The 25,770-nt window shown below is 41.2% G+C and overlaps 1 protein-coding gene across 8 annotated transcripts in view; it reads left to right on the top strand.

The window, feature by feature from the left end:
- DLGAP1 (DLG associated protein 1) overlaps positions 1-25,770 on the top strand; it is a 288,905-nt gene that overhangs the window by 185,662 nt on the left and 77,473 nt on the right. For 7 of the 8 annotated variants that reach the window (XM_028737276.2, XM_028737278.2, XM_028737273.2 and 4 more), the window contains 2 exons: positions 1,471-2,493; positions 20,139-20,353. In XM_028737276.2, coding sequence (XP_028593109.2) covers positions 1,537-2,493; positions 20,139-20,353 — 1,172 coding nt within the window. In that variant the 5' untranslated portion in view covers positions 1,471-1,536. Of the gene's footprint in view, positions 1-1,470; positions 2,494-3,074; positions 3,428-20,138; positions 20,354-25,770 lie in introns of those variants that run through there. The other variant, XM_028737279.2, reaches the window with a different exon arrangement.

Here is a 25,770-nt window from a genome sequence, read left to right as displayed (position 1 = left end):
TTCTTAAGCGTTTCAGGCCATCCTTGGACTAGATGACCCTCGGGGTCTCTTCCAGCTCTGCAATTCTATACAATTCTGTGGTTTTTATTTGGCTAAAGCACTGAGTTCAACTTGATTGTATGTTCCAAATGCTATTCACTGTAAAATAATAAACTTTTTTTTAGCTTACTTGGCAATATGTCTTGTAAAAAGCAGAGAACTACACATTCTACAGTTATTAAGACAGGCATTAAAGACTGGAAAAATAATTTTGAGTTGGTTATATTTTAGCTCCTGAGACATACTTCTTTCTGTAAGTTAATGATGTTCTAGTCTTAGATATATTTACCTTCAATTCCAATTTCAGTGGACCTTATTTCCAAATAAATATACCAATGCATATGTTGCTATCATGAGAAAATATAAAATTTAGGAGCAAGTGAATATAAAATTTTGGAAGCAAATAACTGTTTGGAAATATCACTGTGCGGTCTTGGTTCAATCCAATTTTATCCCATAAGATTTAAAGGTTGAACTAGATGTTCAATGAGACTTCAGCGTATTATTCAGTTTTCTCTGTATAGTGCCTTTGTAATCTGCAAACCTGATACACTGCACTGTGCTATAATCCTCCTGGCACCAGACACTCCTAGGGGCTAGACATCCCACAGCCAGACAACAACCTCTAACTCTACTGTGACCTGTGGCAGAAGTCAGAATTCCATGTAGCCAAAGAGTCACAAGCTTCTGGTGCTACCTTGGAAGTCAGGAACCGTTGTGACTCTCTCAGCTAGTCACCATAGTACCAATGTTTGTTGCACAGCCACTAGGTTCATGTGTTGATCCAGAGTTCAAGTATGCCTATGGCTTCATAGGAATTAGCTCCCTAGGGTGGGGTTAGCAGGAGGAAGCAGGAAGGAGACATCAGCACAGCATTGCCATTTGTTGTCAGTCCCCAAATTTCTATTAGGAGATTGTGTTTTAGTGATTAAACTATAACAAAGACATAGCTTTGTAGTAAGGGTGACAACTGAGTGTAACAGGCATTTCAAGGGATTCAAAAACGTGCTCTGCAGATGCTGTTTGTTAGGAGCTCCTGCCCGCCCATCCATTCCCACTCTGTTCCAAAGGTGACCATCTCAAAATATATGTATGACTTATGACTAAATCCCAGGAATATACATTTTTTACACGTTGTATCCAGTTGTGGCATGACTTTGTATTTATTTGGACTGTTTCTACCTTACCTACTAACTGAAGCACAACACAGCATTCAATGGGTCAGATCAGATTACGTTAGTTGCAATTAAGTTCCACTGAAATGAATGTGAAAAGTTAGTAGCGACTAACATAAGTCTCATTGATTTCAATAGGAACTATGTGTGACTTAGTCTGAAGCCAGCCATTCTGTAGTAGCAACAATTATAACAACCCAAAACCAAATGTGCATTACCAAACCATTTCACTTTTTTTTATTCTCCGTTTTTCTAGGTCTTTCATGATGATCTTTGAGTAACATAAGCATATTCAGATGACTCTGGGAAATTTTCCACTTCAATGATGAAAGGATTATCTAGCAGCCGCAGCCACCATCATGGGGTTGCCTGTGAACCAGCATGTGACTCTCTGGTACATCATTCTGACAGGAAGCCATATTTGTTAAATCCTGTGGAACATCATCCTGCAGATCACTCTTACTACACTCAGAGGAACTCTTTTCAGGGAGAATGCGTGGTTCCCTACAACGATCAGATTGCTAGCAGCACCTTCCCTCGGAGACATTACAATTCCCATAACGAGCTTAAAGATGAGTGTGCTTTGGTGCCTCACGGAACAGCCGGTAAAAGTAATCGCATTCCTGCCAATCTTTTGGACCAGTTTGAAAGGCAGCTTCCTCTAAACCGAGATGGCTACCATACTTTACAGTACAAAAGGACTGCTGTAGAACATCGTAGCGATAGTCCAGGGAGGATCCGCCATTTGGTTCACTCTGTTCAAAAGCTTTTCACAAAGTCTCATTCTCTCGAAGGCCCATCAAAAGGAAGCATCAATGGAGGCAAATCAAGCCCAGAGGAGACACAGACTATGAGGTATGGCAAACGTAGCAAGAGCAAAGACCGGCGGTCAGATGGAAAATCCAGGTCAAATGCTTCAGGATGGTGGAGCTCGGATGACAACCTAGATAATGATGTTTGCATTTACCATGGACCAAGTGGGGTTATGACTATGGGGAGATGCCCTGACCGTTCTGCTTCTCAGTACTTTATGGAAGCCTACAACACTCTCAGTGAACATGCGGTGAAGCCTTCCAGAAGCAATAATGATGTCAAATGTTCCACTTGTGCAAACCTGCCAGTAAATCTGGATGCTCAGTTAATGAAAAAAAGCTCTTGGTCCTCTACGCTGACGGTGAGCAGAGCCCGTGAGGTTTACCAAAAGGCTTCCATGAACATGGACCAGACAGTGGTGAAAGCAGAGACTTGTCAACAAGAGCGGTCTTGCCAGTATCTTCAGGTACTGTATGTGTTGTTGCTTGCATTACTTACATTGCCTCTGGTTCCAAATATGCCTTACACTGAGATGAGACTCCAAATGGGGAGATGAAGGTGGGAGTTAATGCAAATTATGAATAAATCTGCATTTTGGTTGCTAAGAGTCAGTGTTAAAAAGAATGGATACAATGAGGAACTGGTTCACTTTCTTAACATGTGAAAAGAACAAGAGCTTTCTGAATAATTGGGGGGGATTAAAAAGGCACTCAAGACATACAATAAGACACAGCAGGGTCACAAGGGAGCTAGAGGTAGTAAGCTTTCATTTAGCATTACAATCTCAATGAACCTAATATTACCAGAACAGACATTCATTAGCTTCTATAATCTTAGGATTTGCCTTCATTTTATTATTTTGTGATAAAAACTGGAGCCCCTTGGAACACTTAGTAATGCAATTCTGTTTTGTACACTGTGAACCAACCTACTATCCATTTTTGTCACATACAGAAAACCCTTACGAAATAATTACATGAAGTGACCAGATTGGTGTATCTAGCTGTTATTCCTTTAAAAAAGAGAAAGCTCTGACTGGTGGGGGGGGGGGGAATGCAAACTTGAAAGACTGAAATTATTGAATGTTCCGATTATACTCTTTAAGAGTACATCACTGACTCCCTCACAAGCTGTTTGCAGTTAATAAAGCGTCACTATTTTTCACCAGTATTGTATCTTTAAATGTCAAGAATCAGATGTCTGCTCTTGGAGCTATCATACTGCCGGTTAATTTTTGTGGCAAGAACGTGGATCAGAAAATTAACACAGTTTCAGGCTTGCAAGATCTGTGGATTGCTTTTTATGAATTTTATTTTGAAGCAGAAATGGCACATCTGACTGTGCATGGACAGTGGAATAATGTCAAACAAAGAAGAGAAAAGACCATGAGGAAAAAAGAGGTTTGATCCAAGATATCCTTCTTGTTGTTGTTGTTTAAAAAATAGTGAATGATTGCTCTGCTGTTCGGTTTTCCTGCTATTTAGTTCTATTTCTGTGCATCATATGTTGCAGGGTAGTTTTCTCTTGTGCTCAGCTTTATGGGGTATTTTGGATGAGTCTAGAGTCAGGTAGAGGAGAGGATTCTACTGTCCTCTGAAGATGTCCAGCTTAGTTGAAACCCAGGTGACCTACAAATGAATCTGGGGTACCAAGTCTTTAAGAAGTTCTGCTTTTAATATATAATTTGAACACCAGTTTATATCCAAAATTAAGAATTACCATATTTCACGTAATAATGCATGTATCTCTCTGTTCATACAGAATTCCTATACATTAAAAAGTAAAGATGAATGCTTCCCTGCACATATCTCTGTGTTCATATAGGATTCCTGTACATTAAAAAGTGGAAATTTAAGGGGATGTACTTGAAGGTAGCAAAATAATGGTACTGTAGCAGGGGAGGGCGATGTTTTGGATGTCAGGTCAGAAGAAGATTGTAAGACTCTTGTTGTTTTTTATTAGCTCTCTAACAGCAGGCACTTGGCACTTAGATACCTCTTGACCCAATATGTGACCAGGTGGTGGGAGAAGAAGGGAAAAAATTATAACAGCTTCATCTTTGCATGAGCCCTTCCACAGGGACTTTGCAGATAGTATTTGACAGGAATAGACTTGTGAAGTAGAATTAGAGGGCATTATCAGTGTCTGCATGGATAAATGTCCATCAGTCCTCTAAAGCATTATGCAGAATGGCTAAGTATACTCTTACATATTTATCATGCTATGTCTACCTTGACTTAAATTAGCACTTTTCAAATTTGAAACAAATCACCATAATGTCGATATATTAAGATTGTTTTTTTAAAAAAGAAACAAATAAATACCCTGAATGTGATTAATACTATTACAAATGCTACTAAATCTTGAATTTCAGTCAAATAAAAATGCCAAGTTGAAGAGTCATTGCAGGAGCATAGTTCACCCCCAATTCTTTAAAAAGCTATACAAACGTAAAGTGTGCAAACTTAAAAACTCATGCATCGCTCATCCTCTGAAAGGTGCCATGTGTACAGTGATGATGATGCACAGATGATGGCAATGGGTTGTTATCAACTAAGTTTTCCTCTCAGTAGTCCTATTGAAATTAATGGACCTAACCTAGTTCATTAATTTATGTGCCTCTACTCTGAGTTTTTAATGTTTGATTGTTTATATGTGTGTTGGAAGCCACTCAGAGTGGCTGAGGCAACCCAGCCAGATGGGCGGGGTATAAATTTTGTTGTTGTTGTTGTTAACTTAATTGAATGCCATCCAGTGCTTAGATAAAATGTGTTGATCAATGAGAATTATTAATTTTTCAAACAATATGTAATTCACCTGGAGGGGCGTAACATCTAAACTGGATAACTTTTCAGCACAATGCAAAACGGTGAATCAATTTAAAAGTTTAAGAGGGTGTGACCTCTTGTTTAGGGCAAGAACCAAGAAGCTAGCTCTAATATTCAGTTGGTGGATGTCTTTAGTAGAAATTACAGAAATCACTGCATTACACTCAAGGTTTAATCTGCTTTCCATTTTGCGTACAATCAAAAATGCAAATAGTTAGGCAGACTTAAGATCTGAACACTTTTACCTTTGACTAAGGCAATGTGCCATACCAACAACGCTTGATAGCACAGTCCTAATTGCATCCATTCTGAAGTATTGTATTTACAGAAATCTAAAGTACCATCAAACTTCATGTGCACCTCAAATTTCAAAACCTTGAAACCAAAAAAAGTATTTGCTGGTGAATGTAAATGCACCATCAAATCTGATGCACATCCTAATTTTCGTGACGTCATTTGGCCAAAATAGATGCACATTACATTCAAGTAAATATTTAAGTCCCAATATGTGCAATGCAAAACTTACTCCCTAGTAAGTGTGAAGAGGAATGCAACCTTAGAATCTAAAATAAAGAGAGAAGAAGAATTGTGTGTGCTTATGTGTGTATTGTTCATCTCTGATAAATCTTCTAGTCAGTGGAGGCTCACCCAGTGGACCTGCTCTCCCACTGAAAATGTCAAGCAATTTTTGAAAAATTCCTTTTCAAAATCTCAAAGCCACACACACTCTTATTTGCTTTTGATTTTATTTATAAAAATATTTATATACTACTATTCTTAAAAAAAAAATCAGAGTAGTTAACAACAGTTATACATAATGCAATAATAAATAAATACATAAATAAAAATCAGTAATCAACTATTATGAGAAGATTTATTGTTCATTACCTGCATAAGCCTGGCAGAATAGAAAAGAATTCAGCAGGCACCTAAAACTTGAAACTTGCTGAGTCTCTATTAGGAGAACATTCCACAGAACTGGGCCAATGACACTAAAGGCTTAATTTCTTGTTGTTGTCAAATGAGCCTAACCAATTCAGGGAATGACCAACGGTGCTCCTGTAGATGATATTGGTGATTGAGCTGAGGTATAAGGGTTCAGACAATCCCTGCGGCACCCTGGATCTAAGTTGTTTGGAGCTTTGTAAGTTAATACAAGGAGCTTGGACCTTGCTTTGTAGTAGATGGGCAGCCAGTGCAGGTGTTTTAACAATGGTGTCACATGTTGTTGGCAGCAGGCCCCCTGAGCACTTCACTCTGCAGCAACTAGAGCTTCTGAACTAGGCCCAAGGGCAGCCCCACATAGAACATATTCATCTAATTCACTTAGACTACACTGGTTCTAAGCATGCTCAGAGCTGTTTCCCTGATCTCATAGGTAATCAAAGAAGCAACAGGGAGTGGTTCCTACTTTTAGGAACTTAATTCTGTTTGGGGGGGGGGGTGACCTTGCTAGCAAGCAACTGTGAGTCTCTTTCCAAAATCTGTTTTGCTGAATCATTTTGCATTTATTTCTTTTTTAATTGAGGAATTAGAAGGCACAATAGTGGATGGCATGAGTGTATGTTGCAGTAGACTCTATATAAACCATTTCCCTGCATTCACTCAATAAGAACGGCTGGGTGAGGCAGGGCAGGTAGATCTGAATCGTGAGCAATTCCAGGGTACTTTCTTAGAGTATTTCCAGAAAACTTGTGTGGATCTGCTCAGGGGCATCGCAAGGAGGGTGCAGGGGTTGTAGTCCGCCCTGGGTGTCATGCCTGGGGGGTGACAAAATACCCCCGGGCAGATCAGTGTGATAGGACTCGCACCCCCTGCGGGTGGATTTTCGCGATTGGCACGATTGTCATGGTGAAAATCCGCCCCCTGATCATGTAAATATGCCTCGCGATCAACCTGGCACCCCCCGGAGGGTGGCGCTCACACCCTGGCTGGCAGTGCCGCATGCCAGGCATATTTGCATGGTCAGTGGGTGGATGTTCACAATGACGATTGCGAAAATCCACCTGCTGGGGATGCGAGCGCCACCCGCTGTATGGTGCCACCCGTGTGCCATCTATATGGGTGCTGCGTGTGCGCCGCCAGGCAGTTTGCCCCATCCTAGCTGGATTTTTGTGAGTTTGTTAGTGAATTTCCACACCGAAAAATTTGGGCCCTTTGGCTGTCTAGATATCACTCCACACCCTTCCCCAAACTTGGAAGATATTCTCCCTCATCTGAGACACAACAGAGGCTGATTATGAGAAGTCTGGGGTGATGTACTCTGAAGATGAACACAGATTATTGCTTCATGTTTTCAGAACTGCACCATGCAGTTGTCTATAATTTAAAAGGAAAACATGATTTTTATCATGAAAAGTTGATTTAAAAAAAAATGGGGGGGATGGGACAGAAGCAAGTTTTCCTAACATTAAAAAAGATGTTTTCGTTTTTTAATGACAATACATGAATTAAAAAACGTATGCCATGTTGTATGGCTTAATTTCTAAATAAAAAGTATCATATGGTATCAGTGTTATATAAAAATTATACTTAGCCCTCCCTACCTGGAAGCTCTTCTTCCATTCATAGATGTGAGGAGACAGTGGCATTCTACACATGAGTAATGGTACAGTTTTCTAAATAAGTACTATACAGGTTATTACCATGATAATATGATAGCTGGGTACGGTACTCTCTTGCAGTTCTTCTGATTTTAACTTTCTGTTGTGCTCCTCAATCTTCTTCACATGCCTGTCACCGTTGCTGCTTTGGCTTTTGCCTGTCCCTGTCCCCCTGTCCCTCCTTCTACCTTCATAGCATCTTCTTGAGTCCCTTGCCAGTGCTCTTCATAGTCCACCAAAGACTGTTCAACTGACCCCAAACAATGCAGAACCTGGCCTTATATACTGTTCAGCTAGGATGTTCCAACCAATCAATTTGTTTCTGAAAGAATTCCAAGCCCTTGTTATGGACCAATAGATGTGAATGGAACGTTCACCAAATGACCAGCAAATGACTGACGTTTGGCTGGTACAGCTCTTACTTAAACAAAAGCCAAGCATGTATACTTCTGCCGTCCCCTTGGCAACAGGCAGCAACTGTGACAGTTTACCTGCCAGTTGGCCTGCTGCTTGAATATTTTGTATCTTACGTGTATTTTATAATGCTGCTTTGTGTCAAATGTCTTTTGAAAAGCAACTTATGTATCTGTTCAATAAATACTCTGTTGCAGCCAGGGGTGAGGGAACTGCCTCATAATATGGCCTCTTGCTTTAATATAAGAACTTGCTAGTCTGACCATATCAAACTAGTGTTAAAAGTTTATTACTGGCTTCCATACAAATCTTCCATACAAAGGACCATACAAATCTCTTGGTTAGTTAAAAACCATTTCTGGGGTCTTGCTTCAGGTGTTCCTGAGCTGAGAAGGCTGGCAACCAAAGATGTGTGTTGGCCACTTATGAAACGTTCATTTAGTGCTGGCTTGTGTTTGTTTTAGGGACGCAGGTGGCGCTGTGGGTAAAAGCCTCAGCGCCTAGGGCTTGCCGATCGAAAGGTCGCGGTTCGAATCCCTGCGGTGGGGTGCGCTCCTGTTGCTCAGTCCCAGCGCCTGCCAACCTAGCAGTTCGAAAGCACCCCCAGGTGCAAGTAGATAAATAGGGACCGCTTACTGGCGGGAAGGTAAACGGCATTTCAGAGAGAGAGAGAGAGAGAGAGAGAGAGAGAGAGAGAGAGAGAGAGAGTGTTTGAATGAAAGGGTGGAGGAGTGATGGACCTCTCCACTCTTCTTACTCTAAGGCAGGGGTAAGCAACCTAAGGCCCATGGGCCACAAGCAGCCCGTTTGGCGAGTCCCCGCGTGCTGCGCTAAACTGGCATGGGGACTCACTTCTGTGGCGCCCTAAATCATATCTGCGCATGCACAGATGCCGTAGATCGCATCGACGCAGACGCTGGAAATTGCAGCCGTGCGTGCTCATGTGCGCGTGCAATCCGGCCCATGGAGGGACCCCTGCTCTAAGGACTTCTTGTTGCTGTTAAATGTGGTGCTGGGAGAGAGAAGAGGTCATTTCTACTCTCCCTCCCCCATTATAAATGGAGAATTGCATACTACTCTCCCCATTTGCATGTGTGAGTGTGGGTGTGTACCTAATTCTTTCTCCACCTGCTCCTTGAGCTACCCTTCTGTCGTGAAGGGTGCAAGTGTGTATTGGACACAAACAGCACAGCCTTTCTCTTCCCTTCCCCCATGTTTTCTCCATCTTCCCAATAATCCTGCCCCAGTTTTTTAACTGGCAAAGTTCGGTCAGTTAAGCCAGAGATTTCATCTTGCACAGTGATGGGATTAGAAGGCAACTTTCCCGACCTGAGGCTGAAGAAATTTGAAAGGTTTCATGAAAGTGCATCCAACAAAGGCCCATATATTCCTCCTGAACAGAGCTTTAGAAAAGAAATGGATACAGTTTATGACAGAATTTTAACAGAAATGAAGCCATGATATGAGGCCATGTCGGCTATATCATCAGAAGTCTCTCTCTCTCTCTTGTCTGGAAAGAACTTGAAGAATCTGAGTTTAAGTGATCTGGGGAAAAGTGCTGCTGTCTTTAGACTTCACTACTCATTGTACATAGACATTGTGGAGCATGTGTCTGAATTGGAAGTGTTCAAAGCACAAGGGCAGGAGCTGAACAAGGAGCTGAACAAGGAATCAGAGTCAGCAACTCCCCTGGATTTGCTGAGCACTGTCAATACAAGAGTACTATCGGGATGCTATTTCTCCAAATATTAAGACTGCACTTCGAATCATGTAACCTTAGTAGAGATTGTGGCATTTTGTGAATGCAGCTTTAAGAAGCTTAAGTTGATAAACGATTATCTCCATTCTGCAATGAGCCAAGAAATATTGACCAGCCTTGCCCATATTATCCATCAAACACAATATAATGGTACCTCGGTTTAAGAACAGTCGGGTTCAAGAACAATTCGGTTTACAAACTCTGCAAAACCGGAAGTAGTGTCCCAGTTTTAGAACTTTACCTCTGTCTAAGAATGGACTCCGAATGGTGGAAGGGCACCAGCAGCAGGAGTCTTCATTGGAGAAAGCACACAGTTTCAGTTTAAGAATGGACTTCTGGAATGAATTAAGTTCATAAACTGAGGTACCACTGTAATGGGTCTTTTCTGCAATGATTCCCCATTTGTGGAATGCTCTCCCCAAGGATTCTCGCCTAGCACCTTCATTACATATCTTAGACGTGCTGGGGAAAGATAGCATATGCAGGTCAAAGAAAAATAAAACCAGTCTTTTAAGTGGTTGGTTATTCTGTGGCAGCAAGTAACCTTGTACCATTTTGTTGTTGTCATTCATTTAAAATATGTTAAAAGATTTAAAAGATGTCATCACTATACTGGATATGCTTCCATATGAGTAAGTATGGTGTGAACGCTTTTTAGATGTATAGAAAAAATATATATGAAAAGCTTTAAAAAACTGTGCTGTGCATGTGGAAACTGTTCTGTGCAATATGATCACTACATATTGCTAGTAGATCTACAGACATCTGGATAGGTGTAAAAATTAAGAAAAAAAGCAAAAACTCTTCCATTATTTGAATGAAAAGCCAGACCAGATTTTGGACATTCTCGTCCTCTTTGCAGATGGCATTGAGACAGAGCAAATCCAGAACTTTTAGATAGGCACTAAATTTCCATAGGAACATTTGAATTCTCTATTAGTTGGCCATTAAATTCAAAGCTAATAGTAGCATTCCTGTTCTAACTTTTAAGAGATAGAAAGGACAATCTGGTTTCACTAGCATTAAAAATATCCAGAGAAAAGTCCATTGCTTTTTATTTGGCAGCATCATTATAGCGAATTCCTAGAATCAATCCAAAATAAATTAATCAGATCTATTAGCTTTTCTGCTTAACACTCCAGCTTGATAATTGGGTCAGAGGTACGTCTTTTATCTTTTGCCTTTGAAAAATATTGGATCATTATGAAGTGTTACTGCAAGCTTACATGTAATGGATAACAAGATTGCCAACATTATGGATATTAAAACATTGCCCCATCAAAATGTGAGCAGTTAAACTTGATTGAGCAAAACAACAGAGATCATTTATCAACTTGGATTTTGTTACTTGTGGCAATCTTATCCCTTGGCCACCAAAACTCAAATCAATTACTAAGCTGATTGTTTTATTATCCCTAAACTCTTTTGTAAAAAGTGGCTGTACTTGTTTTATATACATTCTAGCTAATTTGCTACAAAACGTTTCAAGATTATCCTGTATTAAAATCCCCAGGAAAAACCCAGTTGACATGCAGGGTAGAGTTTACATACCCAGTGATAAATGTGTAAACCACAATGTTGTGTCACAGCCAATAAAGTAAACTATGGTAGGGTTCTTATTCCAAACAAAAACCTTTATTTTTTGCTTTATTTGGCACTTTGTTGTTGTGTTGTGGTTTATTATATTTGTTTTACTATTTTATAATATAGTTTTTTATTTTAAAAATGTTGACTTTAACAATATTGGGTATTCCATGTTTAAAAATGTTGACTTTAACAAATTGGGTATTCCTTGTTTGACTAAGAATGAAGGACTTGTGTGATTTAAAGAAGTGGCTGTTAATGCTAATATTGCTGTGTTACACATTTATTTATATTATGTTCCTCTTATAATTCTGTTGTGTAGAAAACATGAACCACTATACGGGACAAGTTTGGTCTACTGAATATGTCAGATGCTGTTGTATCACAACATCATATAAATTAATTGTAATATACAAAAGGTAGCCATGTTAATCTGCTGCATATATCGTATGTTTTTATGGATTGGAATAAACTTCATCGGATGTCTGAAATGTAATGCTCAGTTGCAGGTAGAGGTGCAGGTATACATTTTGCTGGTAGACGCAGTGTATACTGTGAGGTCAGACAGACAGGAAATACAAAAAGTGCAGGGACTACTTAGTTACAGCTTGAATGCATGCTTAATAGCACAGGCAGTGGAGGCTGGTCCACTGGGGCTACAGGGGCATAGTCCTCCCACCAAAAATGTTAAGCAGTTTTAAATAAAATCCTCCCCAAAATCTCAAAGCCACACATTTCCCTATGTCCCATATACATTTTATACTTTCTTGATCTGAGTGGCATTTCTATCAGTCTCATGTTGAAAGAAGATTCCACCTAAACATTAGGAAGAACTTCCTGACAGTAAGAGCTGTTCGACAGTGGAATTTGCTGCCAAGGAGTGTGGTGGAGTCTCCTTCTTTGGAGGTCTTTAAGCAGAGGCTTGACAACCATATGTCAGGAGTGCTCTGATGGTGTTTCCTGCTTGGCAGGGGGTTGGACTCGATGGCCCTTGTGGTCTATTCCAACTCTATGATTCTATGTTCTCTGGCCAATCACATACCCTCCAAGTGTCCCAGTTTAAGCGGGACACCCCAGCTTCTGATCCCAATCCTGGATGTGCCGTTTTGGCTTCCATGCTCCAGCTACGCCAGAGCATGGGACCAAAAGACGGGCACTTTTTGGTTCCTTGCTGCGACACAAGTCAATTGGCTCACATCAGAGCACAGAACCAGAAAACGGCTGCAAAGCCTACCATGCACCCTCGTGTCGCTACTCTTCTTCCTCCTTCTGTCACAGCAATTCCGGAAGCTGGCTTCTGGAAATAGGTCTGCTGTGCCAGCAGAGGAGGAGGAGGAGGTGGCAGCCAAAGGTAGGAGGCAGGGTGAGCAGCGTGAGTGAAGGAGCACAGAGATGGGGCGGGGGGGTGAAGGAAGAAGTGCAGAGATGGGGCAGGTATTGCAGAGATATGGTGGGTGGCTGGGTGAGCAAAAGAGCACAAAGGTGGGGCAGGTGGGTAGTGCCAAGATCAGGTGGTTGGGTGAAGGAAGGAGTGCCTTTCGCTTTGTGTTCTGCTCAGTTCACTATGTTAGAGTTGTGATGCCACGCGGTGTCCCCTAGACTCGGTGCAGTGGACTGGTCGTGCTGCCCTAAATCTGCCTCTGCAATGCTCACTACAGGTGGCTGCCTTTAAATGCAGTTTAGAAATTACAATTGATAAAAAGAGCCTGCCAGGATGATAACATGAGCCAGGTTATCAAACTAGATGGTATTACAGCTCTAATATCCTATTCCCAATTTTAAGGACTTGCCCCCTCCCTTTTCCTCCAGCCCCACACTTCAGGCTACCTGTTGCAGAAGAGTCTCTAGACATGCAGCGGACTCTCTCTCTCTCTCTCTCTCTCTCTCTCTCTCTCTCTCGTTGGGGGATGCTGGGAAGAGTTAGGAAGCTCATGTTCCACCCACTCCCCTCCGTGGGCAGATCCATGGATTCAAACCAATCTGTTCTATCCTTGTGTCTTATTTCAGAGCTTTTCTAAATGTTCTATTTTATTATTGTTGTGTTCCTTTTAACGTAAGCTCTTTACAAAAAATAATTTGAAAAGCAGAGTATAAACATTTTTAATAAATAAAACTTAACTTTTCTTGGATATTAAAATTTATCTTACCAGCATATAAAGATATGTTCAAAATTATCAGTCAGATTGACTAAGCTGAAGTAGATCACCATTAAAATTCCACAAAAGTTAATGACAGATTTTAGAAATACTTCAAAATGTTGATGTGTTTTAATTGGGAACATCCTGAATATGTTTCTAAAGAGAGCTTGCATGTGCTACAAGACATGATTATCACCTGTGACGGTTGACAAAACTCAAGCTAACTTCGGTTTTAAAATGTATAGGAAGCACCTCATACTTGCACACATAATTTAATAATTATAATCAGTCAGACATTTCTGATCATTATTTCTCAGAAGGTGATCATGCTCATGCACTTACATGTGCTTTCTTAAATTCTTGGCTCACATGACTTAAAAATCTCCTGTTTTGACAGTGACCAAATACACATGTCTAAAATTATGTTTCCTCGGTCCCTTTGGGATCTTTTGGTGTCTTAAGCATAAATTGTAGCCGTTCTATTTCACTGAATTAATGTATGTTCATGATAAAAGACCATAACAAGTGAAATTCAGCAAATGAATGCTGTTGTAATGGTATGTACAGCAGCCATAAGATCAACTAAGAAATCCCAAATTGCATAAGTTTGAAGATCTGCACAGAGCAGTCATTAAGCATTGTTCTTCACTTGTGTAATTTCATTTCATTAAGTATTTGCATACTAATAGGAAGCTTTGGTTACATGTCTCCCATTGTGAGTGATGGCCAACCACTCCCTCCCTCCCCAGACCTAGTGTTTACTTGTAAACTCACCCACATTTGCCTTAGCAAAGCCCAAAAGAAGCTTAAATGCTCTCGGCTGCAATAAACTATAGCAAAAATGAGATGAATAATGAATGTATTTTGCCACAAGGACAGTCTCTTTGCTTTTTCGCCTTACAAGGTAAGCTCATAGTGATCATAAGCCTAGGGCAACTTTTTAAAATAACATATTAGAAGACGTTGCTATGTATTTTACATTTCATTTATATGACTTTATTAAATGTCCTCTTGCATATAGTGTGTGTGTGTGTGTGTGTGTGTGTGTGTGTGTGTATTTGTTGTTCTCAGGTAACTATTTGATTTTATCTGCACTAAACCAACATGAAATAGTGGAAGATGAGTCCATGCTTCTTGCCCTGGGGGATATTATTAAGGCATTGGCTGTTGATGGTATTTCATATGGTAATTTGTCTATTGTGTGTAACACGAAACCAAATAGGTAATTTGAGCAGGCAGTAGAGAATTCCTTTTACGATTTTCATTCTTGTGAAGTGTATTATAAATTTATCAGTATATGTATGCTATGGAAAAGATTTTACAGTAAGTGACCATTTTTTATTTTGGAAAATGTGGACTATTAAATGCTTTAGTTGAATTAAACCATGCGCTAGTACATTAACTCTCCAATGAGTCAGAAAACACCACAAGAAGACTGCACATCAATTTCTATTAATGATCTCTTGAGGGAAAACCGGAATAGTCTCAACACAATTTAATAAGTGATCAAAACAATATTTTAATAAAGCTGCCAATATTCATTTTTGAAATAGATTAAATTTAATACAGCTATTTAATCTGTTAATTTTTAGCCTTACTTTTCTCTCTCGTTCTAATTGTTTTTTTCTGCTGGCAGTACTATAGCCCTCTTGCAATGTACTCTGATTTTAATTTCATTCTTGCTCTAATGAACTAGTATAGGAGTGTTGAGCTAGAATCAAGAAGACCTAGATTCTCAGCCTAATCTATCTCATAATGATTGTTATGAAAGATGGGAGGTGAAAACCATGAGCTCTTTGGAAGAAAGGTAGGTTAAAATGTTATACACACACTGAATCCTAAATTCAGTCAGTGTTAAGCGGCTTGTTTTCCCCATTTGTCTATTGGTTTTGCAGCAGTCACTCCTTTAATTAACCTGTATCAGGGTGATAACCAGGGTATGTCTGTCAAGGGTCATAGCCAGGACCAGGACCTGCTAATAAAAGACAACAGCAACAACAACAACAACAGATATACAATAAAATCCATAATTTGCTCACAGTAGCCTATTTTAGAAGGATCTGTGTTCTGTAGTGTAACAATCACAGAGCTGAGTTTGTGAGGGGGGTGTACAGATACATCCAACAGCTGGCTGCTGTAACCATGATACATTGGTTAGGGGCCAATAGCTTCTAGCTACTAGACTTTATTATTGTTTGAAGGGGTATCCTCATAGGAATCCATAAAACTGAAGGGGAACATAGGGGCCATTTTCCATGCCATTCTACAGGGTTCAGGTAGTTTAAAGAAGCTGGTGATTCCTGACAATCAGCTGATGGGTGGATTCATCCACCCACTTTTGTAGGGCTGAGGCCTTGCATGTCTCCTCTTTTGCAGGCTTCTCTGCTTTTCATTCAGACCAGAATTAAACACAGCCATTCCCAGTGCATTGCGTCCTGGGCCTCTCTACATCCCCATTTCCCATTATTTCTGCTCTCCAGTGTTGTGGGCCTGGCTTATAAAGCCTGAACAGTGGTTTTCATTAGCAACCTTTGGTTTCATAATTTTGCCCTCAGGACTTTTTCAAAACCAACTGAAACTGAGAGCTGTCTACAAATAAATCCCATCCCTTGCTCTCCATACTCTCTGCTTTATTTTGGAATGGTCCACATTTGGTCCAGGTAGCTACTGTGTATGTTGGAGTTTGGTAAATAAATTGCAGCAGTGTACAGAAACAGTCTGGTGTGACTTCTGGTTGAAAGGATAAAAAGGCAAGGTATCTCATGACAGACACAGCCATTCTGAGTATAGGTTTTACCTATGGCCAAGATGGAGCCAATAGGTTAACACTACTAGCACATGCTGTTACAGACCCAGTTTGTAGTGGAATTGGGTTGTGAACTTTAAACAACAGCCTTGCTATGCATGCCTAGGTTGACCAGGTTTGGGACACTTAGCGCAGGATCCTTTCTTTGCAAAAAGGGAAAGCAAGAATGCCAGAAAAGAAACAAGGATTCAAAGCTTTATTTACTGACCAAATGTTACAGCAAGGGTGTTATCTCCCTAATTAATAACCCTGGAAATGAGGAATCAAAATTGGAATGAAGGAAGAATCCTACCAATAAACCTTTCTTCATAGAGTACACACACAAAATGTATACTCATATAAGAACACAGACCAAGGACCCAGGCTAGGGATCCTGTAACAAGCAAAAATAGGGAGGACAGTGAAAACTGCAAATAAATCTTCTCTGAAATGTAATCCTTTTTTGAATTGTAATCCATTTCCAATTGGTTTTCTTGGTCTTCTTGGTTCTGCTAGGGCTTCTCCTCAGTTGGCTTCTCCACATAAATTGCCTTCTCCAAATTGGTACTGAGACAGATCTACCTTTTTATGCACATGGGATGGTGAAGCACTGTCCTATAGCACAGGCTTTAGAATGCCACTGGGTTGTGAAAGTAATATAGCCCAAACCCAAGTTTGTCTCAATATTTTCCTCTTCATGTGCATGATAACATCCTGCCTTTGCATATGCCTAAAGTCCAGAATGCTGACATTGCTTGTCCGCTAAGCCAAACCTGCTTTTTAGGCCCCCGCAAGCAAAACTATTGACACAAAGACACAAATGTAATTGTTTTGTCCTGGTTGCCATGCAGCTACTGAAGCTTGGACTTATTATTATTATTATTATTATTATTATTATCATCATCACCATCATCATCATCATTAATCATTTATATGCCACTCATCTGACTGGGTTCCCCCAGCTACTCTGGGCAGCTTCCAACAAATTAAAACACAATACGACATCAAACATTAAAAACTTCTCTGAACAGGGCTGCCTTCAGAAGTCTTCTAAAAGTCAGATCGTTGTTTATTTCCTTGAAATCTGATGGGAGGGTGTTCTATAGGGCGGGCGCGACAACCAAGAAGGCCCTCTGCCTTTCTTAGACTTCATCTGTTGTTCTTGAGGCATAACTGAAACTTAAAGGCTAAATATGGATAGCTCAGTTGGTTAGAGCATGCTGATGATGATGCCAAAGTTGCAAGTTTGATCCCTGTATGGGACAGCTGCGTATTCTCACATTGCAGGGGGTTGGACTAGATTATCCTTAAAATCCCTTCCAACTCTATGATCCTATCTTTTTGCTAAATTTAAAACAAACCCAGCTTTACTAATAATGAAAGAATACCTTAGCATTTGAGAGGTCTGGTACAGGTTTTTAAAAGCATTAATGTGCATATAACATAAGGGAGTAAAAGCCTGAAAGGAGGTAATCTACTTTACCAACAAGTAGTTCCTGAAGGAGAAGGAATCAGAGAGGAGGGAAAACAGGTTTCCTTTCTGTCTGTCTTCCCCCACCCCTTCTTCGGGTAGTTTATTGCACGTGTTGTTGCTTTAATCCCAGCAGTGTACATCAGATAACTGTAAAATTCAAGTTAGAGGAAACAAAGATGTGTCGGTGTTTCTACTGCTGCTCATTTTGGGATTCTTGGAAAAGTAAACAACAACAGATAAATAGTCTAATGTTGTCTCAAAGGGTTAGCACAGTTGCTGCAGAAGTGACTGAATGTTGATTGGCACAAGGACTTCTTTGCTTACCTTTCTCCTGCCCTCTGTTCAAAAGATGAAGTAGCATACTTCCTTTGTGAACTACCATGAGTTTGCTTAAGTTGCCTTGTAAGCTGAAAACGTGTGAGAAGAAAGAAATGCATACCCTCCAAGTGTCCTGATTTTTCAGGGACAGTCCCAGAGTTACAAAAGCCATCCCAGCTTCTGATTTGATCCAGGAATGTCCCTGTTTCCTCCACCAGCGCCGCTGATGCTGAGTTCAGCAGGAGGATGAGCCGGCGCTTCTCCCTGACAATGGAGGTGGTGATGGCTACAGCTGCAAGGGAGCATCCCATTGCCTCTCCATAGCCTCTCCAAGATTGTGAAGTGGTTCCTGGCTTATAGAAGCAGCAGCTAAGATATTAGAATGCCAGACTGATGTAGCTTTTGGATTACTAGAATCTTCATATCTTATCTGCTTAACCAAAAATTTTATAAATTAACTATTTTGTGTAAGAAGCATTATAAGTCTCCATGTAAGAACTGGCCAATGAAAGCTGCGGCTACTCAGTTCTTTTGTTTTTTAAGGAAATCTTCCACACATGCATTGGAGAGTCATATTGTATAAGAATTGCATATTCTATAATTCCAAGGAACAGTCTAGAGTTTTTTGAGTGCATCTAGAACTGTAACATTTACAGTTTACAGGTAACACTAAGCCAAACCATGGCTTAGCACAAATGAGCAAACATGTAGATTCCTGGCCTTAGGATTGCTGCTGCAGCACATTACCATACCCCTGCCACTGTGCTACCCAGTGCTGCCTGGCTCATGAGCCCTGGTTTTGACATGACGTTGAGCCAAACCGTGGCATAGACCCAGACATAGCAACAGCAGGACTGGAGGAAGCACGCACACATTTGCTCATTTGTGTTAAGCCATGGTTTGGTTTAGCACTATTTTCAAACTGGGCCTATATTTTGCAAGCAGTCCTCTTGCATACAGAGTAGCTCTTCTTTCAATATGACCGAATTTTGTGATAAACCGAGAAAGAAGAGGAATTATCTCTGCTAATGTCAGTTCTGCATCATCCCGTGCAGCACACAACAGTCTCCAAGTGCGTCACACATGAATAGTTGTGAGAGGATAAGGATTGTTTGATTTATTGGATAAAGGGAAATCTCTCCTATACAGGTCTTGAGAAAAGCTAAGCCAATTTTCTCTGTCTTTGTAGCAGTACCTGCAATTACGTCACTTTCTTAGCTAGACTCGTATCCAGCAGGCAACGAAGCACCCACTCACTTCTTTTGAATCCTTCCCAGAAGCTGCTGTTTCTTCAGCTAAAGCTCTGACATAATCTATTTATAATACCCTCCAAATGCTGTTTGCAGATGACAATCCATCCTATGTGGGAGCATAGGGAAATGACTTGAGTGAATCTTTGGAATAAGATGGTTGGTGTTGTATCTGGACCTATTTTGCAGCCATGTCAATCAATAAAAATACAAAGGAAGAGCAGTACAAGGTTGTCAGTACGTGCTACATTAGCCCTGCAAGGCTTCATCCAATATATATAACTACCATCAGTATTGTTGGAAGGGTATGTGGATAGATAGGTTCGTACTTTCACTTTTGGTGGGAATGTCCAACAGTGCATGGTTGTTTTTTACCGGGAGGAATTTCTCCATATTCCCTTTAATTTCTAATAAAACTATGCTTCTTCATCATTTTGGATCTAATGACATGGGATTCCTGCATAAAGACCTTCTGAAGCAATTGTAGAGCACACAATTAGAGGACTCCCAAACAACCTTCTAAAGAGCAGTAGAGGAATATAAATAAACTTGCTCTCAGTTTTTAAAGATGTTACAATGCCAGGGTTTCTGGTTTGTTTTTGTTTATTTCCTATGAGAAGGCACTTCAAGCATTTGATCATTTTCCAATGATATACAACTGCTTATATGTACATTTTTTCCTTAATATTATTTGGCTACATTATTTATACAAGTGAATACTCCACATTTAGTGTGCTTCTCTTTAGTTTTGTTCTAAATGCTGCACAAGCTCCCTCATGATATATTAAGGGCTGTAGTCAATTCTCTTTCTCCCCTAAATTAGTTAACTTGATATACTGTTAGGTGTGCTCTTCCTTTTTGTTGCCTGTATTTTTAACTTTATTTCAAAATTTTAAAAAATCCATATATATTATATGGAGGAATTTTTTTAAAGCATTGCATTTTGTTTGTATTACAGGTTCCTCAAGATGAATGGTCTGGGTATACTCCACATGGCAAAGATGATGAGATCCCATGCCGGCGAATGCGTAGTGGCAGTTACATCAAAGCCATGGGGGATGAAGACAGTGGGGACTCGGATACGAGCCCAAAGCCATCTCCAAAGATTGCTGCACGAAGGGAGAGTTATCTCAAGGCCACCCAGCCATCGCTTACAGAACTCACCACTCTCAAGTGAGACATTTTAAGAAAGAACCATTATTAACAATAGGGAAATTCAAACTATGACCAATTCCATAACATTTCTGCACTAGCAAATAGGGATTGAGTAGGCATGGGTGTAATGGGTTTAGGGATTGCTCGTGCGTAAGTTGCCGCCACTCCTGGCTAGGTTACCTGGTTAACCCTTTCTGACTGAACAGCCTCCAGCATCGTGACTGTCTCAGTCACTGGCAGAATCCATCAGTGGGCGTTTCTTGAACCTTTTCCAGCATAAAAGCTGTTTGACGCCAAGTCTCCTCCTACTCTCCCTGCGCGGAAGTCTTCTGCGCAGGGAAGGTGTGGGCAGTGGAGTACCCGTACTCTCTCCACTGGTCTCTGGCAAAGAGTCCTGGAGCCTCCTCTCCGATTCCCCCATCTGCCCCCCTTCTCCACTGGTGTTACGCTGATTTCCTTCCCCAGCAGATGGGCTGCCTCTCTCCCTGCTGGGACCCTCTCCAGCATCACTCTGGAGCCTTCCCTCCGCCTTTAGCTCCGATGGCAGTTCCCTGACAATGGGCATAGCCAAGGGGGGGGGGGCGGGGGGAGCTGCCCCCCTAGATCAAGTAAAACAGTAGAAGTATTTAACTAACTGACCAATCATGTCAGTTCTGCCCCCCCCCCCAAAGTCCTGGCTACGCCCATGTGAGTAGGAGGTATCAACTACGGTGTTCCAACTATGTGCTGGTATGCCTGCTTACCAATACTGTACGTTTCAGTATATTTCAGACTAGGTGTCATAATACCTTGCATAGGTAGGGAGGTGGGGTCTGCCATATTCTGAAACCCTTCAATACCATTTCTACTATTATTCTAGCAGAGCTTAGCATGAGTAAGGAATGTGAAATTAGACCTAATCCTATGTATTCTAGGCCTGTTAGACAGCAGCATACCACCCCTAAAAATTACCTCTTCCTTGGCTGCTATAGTATATGTTGTGTATGTGCACCCAGCTTGGTTACATCAAATCACAGCTCCTTGATAAGTCACATAAATGATATACAGGTTGGTTCAATTGTGTTTGCGTTTTTATACTGTTATCATTTGTCCAAGGCTTTGCCATGCACTGCAGTTGCCTGGGAATCAGCCTAGATGCCTTAGCAGTTGATAGGGGCCTTTGCAGCGCTCAGGCTGTAGAATTTCCTACCTTGAAAGACCTGGTGGACAACCCCCTCCATAGCTTTTTGAAATGGTTTAATCTTCCCCTCTGTTGCTCTGTTATGTTTGTCGATGGCTGCATTATGTTTTCAATTTGTGACTGTAAGCTGCCTCAAAGGATCCACTTGAGCTTGTTTTATAAATGAATAAAATTAGCACTTCACATTTTAGGTTTAACGTAGGCTGTAGGCAGAAGCACTTTAAAAAATACTTTTTAAAAAACTGTTGTACCCTTGACCCTAGAGACAAATGTTCAGGATGATCAGCTTCCCTCTTCTGGTAGGAGGAATTTAAGCAAGACAAGGCCTGTACATTCAGATTATCCCAGCTTTTCCCTCTTTTCACCATGAGACTGAAGTGAATCAGCCCATGGTGAATCAGCCCACTGAGGAGGAAATTTTAGGAAGCTAAATTTGGCTTTCATGCCTTATACTGCTAACCTTGTTTCTCTAGTTTGTGCTGTGTGAGTTAAGGTAGCTGCTTGCTGACAGCTGTCTATTTTCTTGGGCATGGCTGACCTGAGACCTTTTGCTGCCTCGGGCAATGGACAAGATCCCTTCCCTGCATTCCAGGTACAGAAGCTGATCAGATTGGCATTTGAAACTTTTTTCAACATTAGCAACAAGACAACATCTTCCTGAGGGCAGAGACTAGCTTAGGGGGCACAGTCTGGATGGATGGCTTCCAGCAACTTTGTGACCTCCTCACTCTACCTAATGATTAAGAAGCATGCCATAAGGCTCTGCAATGTTTCAGGTTGGGTATTCCCCCAACAAAACAGAGTGAAGCAGAATATTATTCAGGTCATTTTGCATGGCCCGAAGTTGTCCATTTTGAAAAAGATGGTAATCAGAAATGCCCAGCAAAAAGGTAGATGCAAAATCCTTGTGTTATCACAATTATATAATCTCACAGTAACGTGATATGATCTGTGTTCTTCAGTGTTCCACAATATACCTACTCTAGTGTTTAAAATAAAGTAGTTTGCTGGTTAAACAAGTCCTATAGTAGGTGAATTGTCTTCCCCAGAAACAGTGTCAAGTTGTTCTATCAGCAAGCCTCAGGTTTATATAAGTGTGCTTGTTTGTTTAATTTATATTTGCCATTGTCAAACAGTGAAGCACATGGTGCCCAGAATAGATTCTAGGAAAGATGGCTATGCTGAACAGAAGTATACTCTGCAGCTATGAGTGTAGAGGGAATACTTCCAGAAACCTTATATTCTGTAGTCCAGGGGTCAGCAAACCTTTTCTGCAGGGGGCCGGTCCACTGTCCCTCAGACCTTGTGGGGGGCTGGACTATATTTTTTGGGGGGGAATCCCCCCCAAGACTCTCCTCTCCCTTCCCCACAGCACTGGATGAGTCCCAGTGGCTGCTTACCTGTGCCTTGCGAGCAGCAGGGGCTGGCGGTGGCGGGACGATGAGCAGTGCAAAAGGGCTGGCTCTGGAGAGGTGCTGCTTAAAATGGCACTCAGCCAACCACGGCTCAACAAAGTCCAGCCCCCTTCCTTCTCTAGGCAGGGCAGGAAGAAGCCAGAAGGAGGGAGGGAGGAGGTGCCGCCGTGGTGTGTGTGAGGGAGAGGGAGGAAGAAATGGCGCAGCCCGAACAATCAGAATCCCCACGCCGATCCATACGGCGATTCCCAGACCGTCCGTGGGCCGGATGCAGCCCCTGGGCCTTAGTTTGCTGACCCATGTTCTATACTCTGTTTGGACTTGAATGCTTTTTCTGGTTCTCATTCCTTATGAGTTAGGCTTCCATTGAGAAGATTCTGCCACACACAAATGGAGCATCCCTTCTTGATCTCAAAAGAGGGGGCAAATCATGCATAGTTCTTATCATTTATTCACAGAACTTCCTAAATCCACTGGGGTTGGATCTTACTTTCCCAGTTAGAAGTCACTATATTAGATATATTACAAATATAATTACTGTAAGACTTTGGATGGGAAGTATTTTATGGTACACTGCCCTTTCTGTCCTTTTAATACTTTTAAAAAAATAATAATTAAGCCATGAGTAAAGAACCCACATTGTTTTCATCCACTCCTGCTCTTACAGTAATTTCTGCCCCATAAAGGTACTAAATGTCATGCTTTCCCACCCATCCAGTTGTTCTTCTCGTTCATTCTTTTCTGGGGAATGGTGGGGAAACAGAAAATTTCTGTATTGTTTCTGCTTTATATATGAGTAGCAAAATATAAAATCAGAGCTCTGCAGTAGTCAACTTATATAAGGAGAGGCTGTTTCTCCTGAATTTCACCCCCATCCCTTTCTAATCCTACCTCACAATCTCCCTCCTACAAGCTGTTCACCATGCCATCGTTTCCATGTGGTTAAAGAACACATTTTGAACGTTGTGGTTAAAATTCTGAATAAAACACAGCTTGCTCTGATCATGAAATCCACACCTCCGCTGCTCTGCTCCTATTATCCTACTAGGAAATGAGAAGTTGTTTCTTTCTTTCGGCTGGCAAAATTTGCCTGTGGTGGTGTTTTTTAAATGTTTTTCAAACAAGAAAGCTGTTATAATTAAAATTGATTTGGAAAAAAAATCTGTCCAGGATTAAAAAATTAGTTACCTTGGGGGGTATTTTCATTATATAAATAGATGAGCAAAGCATGTTAACCAGCATTAACAAAATTATGTCCGAAACTATTTCCTAAAAAAAGGCACTCTTTATTAATATATACCAATTTATAGGGGTAGCATAAAAATCTGCGGGAGATTAGCAGCCAAACCTAACAAATTTATATACTTGCTAGTTAGCATGAGAAGGATCTAAGTCCACAGAGCTGTATTTCTGATAGGCAGGTATTCAGACCATAGAAATCCAGTTGGCATAGAGGGCTCCGTGTGATGTAATTTCCCCTCCTCTTCTGGAGAGGAAGAAGTGTACAGTCATACCTCATGTTACGTTTGCTTCATGTTACGTTTTTTCAGGTTGCGTCCCGCAGCAACCCAAAAGTACCGGAAAGGGTTACTTCCGGGTTTCGCCACTCGTGCATGCACAGTAGCGCTAAATCGTGCTTCACGCATGTGCACAAACGCCAAATTGCACCGTGCACTTGTGCAGATATGGCACTTCAGGTTGCGGCCTTTTCACGTTGTAAACGGGCCTCCGGAACGGATCCCGTTCGCAACCAGAGGTACCACTGTATAGTACTTCCTGTTCCTCTCTCTCTTCCTTTGACCAGCACTGGATGTAGACTTGCTCCAGCTTTAGGCTTACTTCCCAGGCTGTTGTCTGATTCTTTGTGAAGTGGGGTAAGAAGGCAGAAGCCAGCTTAATTCATAGCTGGACTTGCTCAAAACAAGGTTTTACAACCTAATTCCTATGTTTTTAATTTTGCTTCCAAGGATGGAATTTTGAAATTCTGTTCAACCCACACACATGGGTGCCTGGAGGGATAAATTGCAGTTAATATATCCTGTCCTACCCATTAAAAGCCATCCCACAAAATCTGCACACTTTAGGGGGCAATCATGGCTACTAATGCCTTCTTCGACACAATGAACAAAGACCAGAACTATATTATTTTCATCTAATAGTCACTCAAAAGAATTCTTGATAATTATGCAAAAGGCAACAGATTGGTTGCCAACAGACCATCTGAAAAGACATGGGCTGCATACATATTATGTAGTACATTTAATGTACATGCCTTCCCCCAAAGAATTCTCCTTAAGGAAGATCTCACTGGACCCATGATTATAAATGATTATCACCCAGTGGCAGATGACCCCCATTTTGGCAAGGTGCTCAAGAAATGGATGCTATGTTTGGTGTTAAAGTAAAGGTAAAGGGAACCCTGACCATTAGATCCATCGCGGATGACTCGGGTTGCGGCGCTCATCTCGCTTTATTGGCCGAGGGAGCAGGTGTACAGCTTCCGGGTCATGTGGCCAGCATGACTAAGCCGCTTTTGGCGAACCAGAGCAGCGCACGGAAACGCCGTTTACCTTCCCGCAGGAGTGGTACCTATTTATCTACTTGCACTTTGACGTGCTTTCGAACTGCTAGGTTGGCAGGAGCAGGGACCGAGCAACGGGAGCTCACCCCGCCACGGGGATTCGAACCGCTGACCTTAACCCACAGCGCCACCCGCATCCCTTATGTTTGGTGTTAGCATTAGGTTAAAGTGTAGCAGAACCCATTAAAAAAAAAAAATCTTAAGTGAGCCAACAGTATAAGGAGGGTTTCTTTAGGATTTGCAGGGCCTAGTGTAAGTT

The sequence above is a fragment of the Podarcis muralis genome, chromosome 8, assembly GCF_964188315.1.
Source record: "Podarcis muralis chromosome 8, rPodMur119.hap1.1, whole genome shotgun sequence".
NCBI lineage: Eukaryota > Metazoa > Chordata > Lepidosauria > Squamata > Lacertidae > Podarcis > Podarcis muralis.
This window is presented reverse-complemented; position numbering and strand designations above follow the sequence as displayed.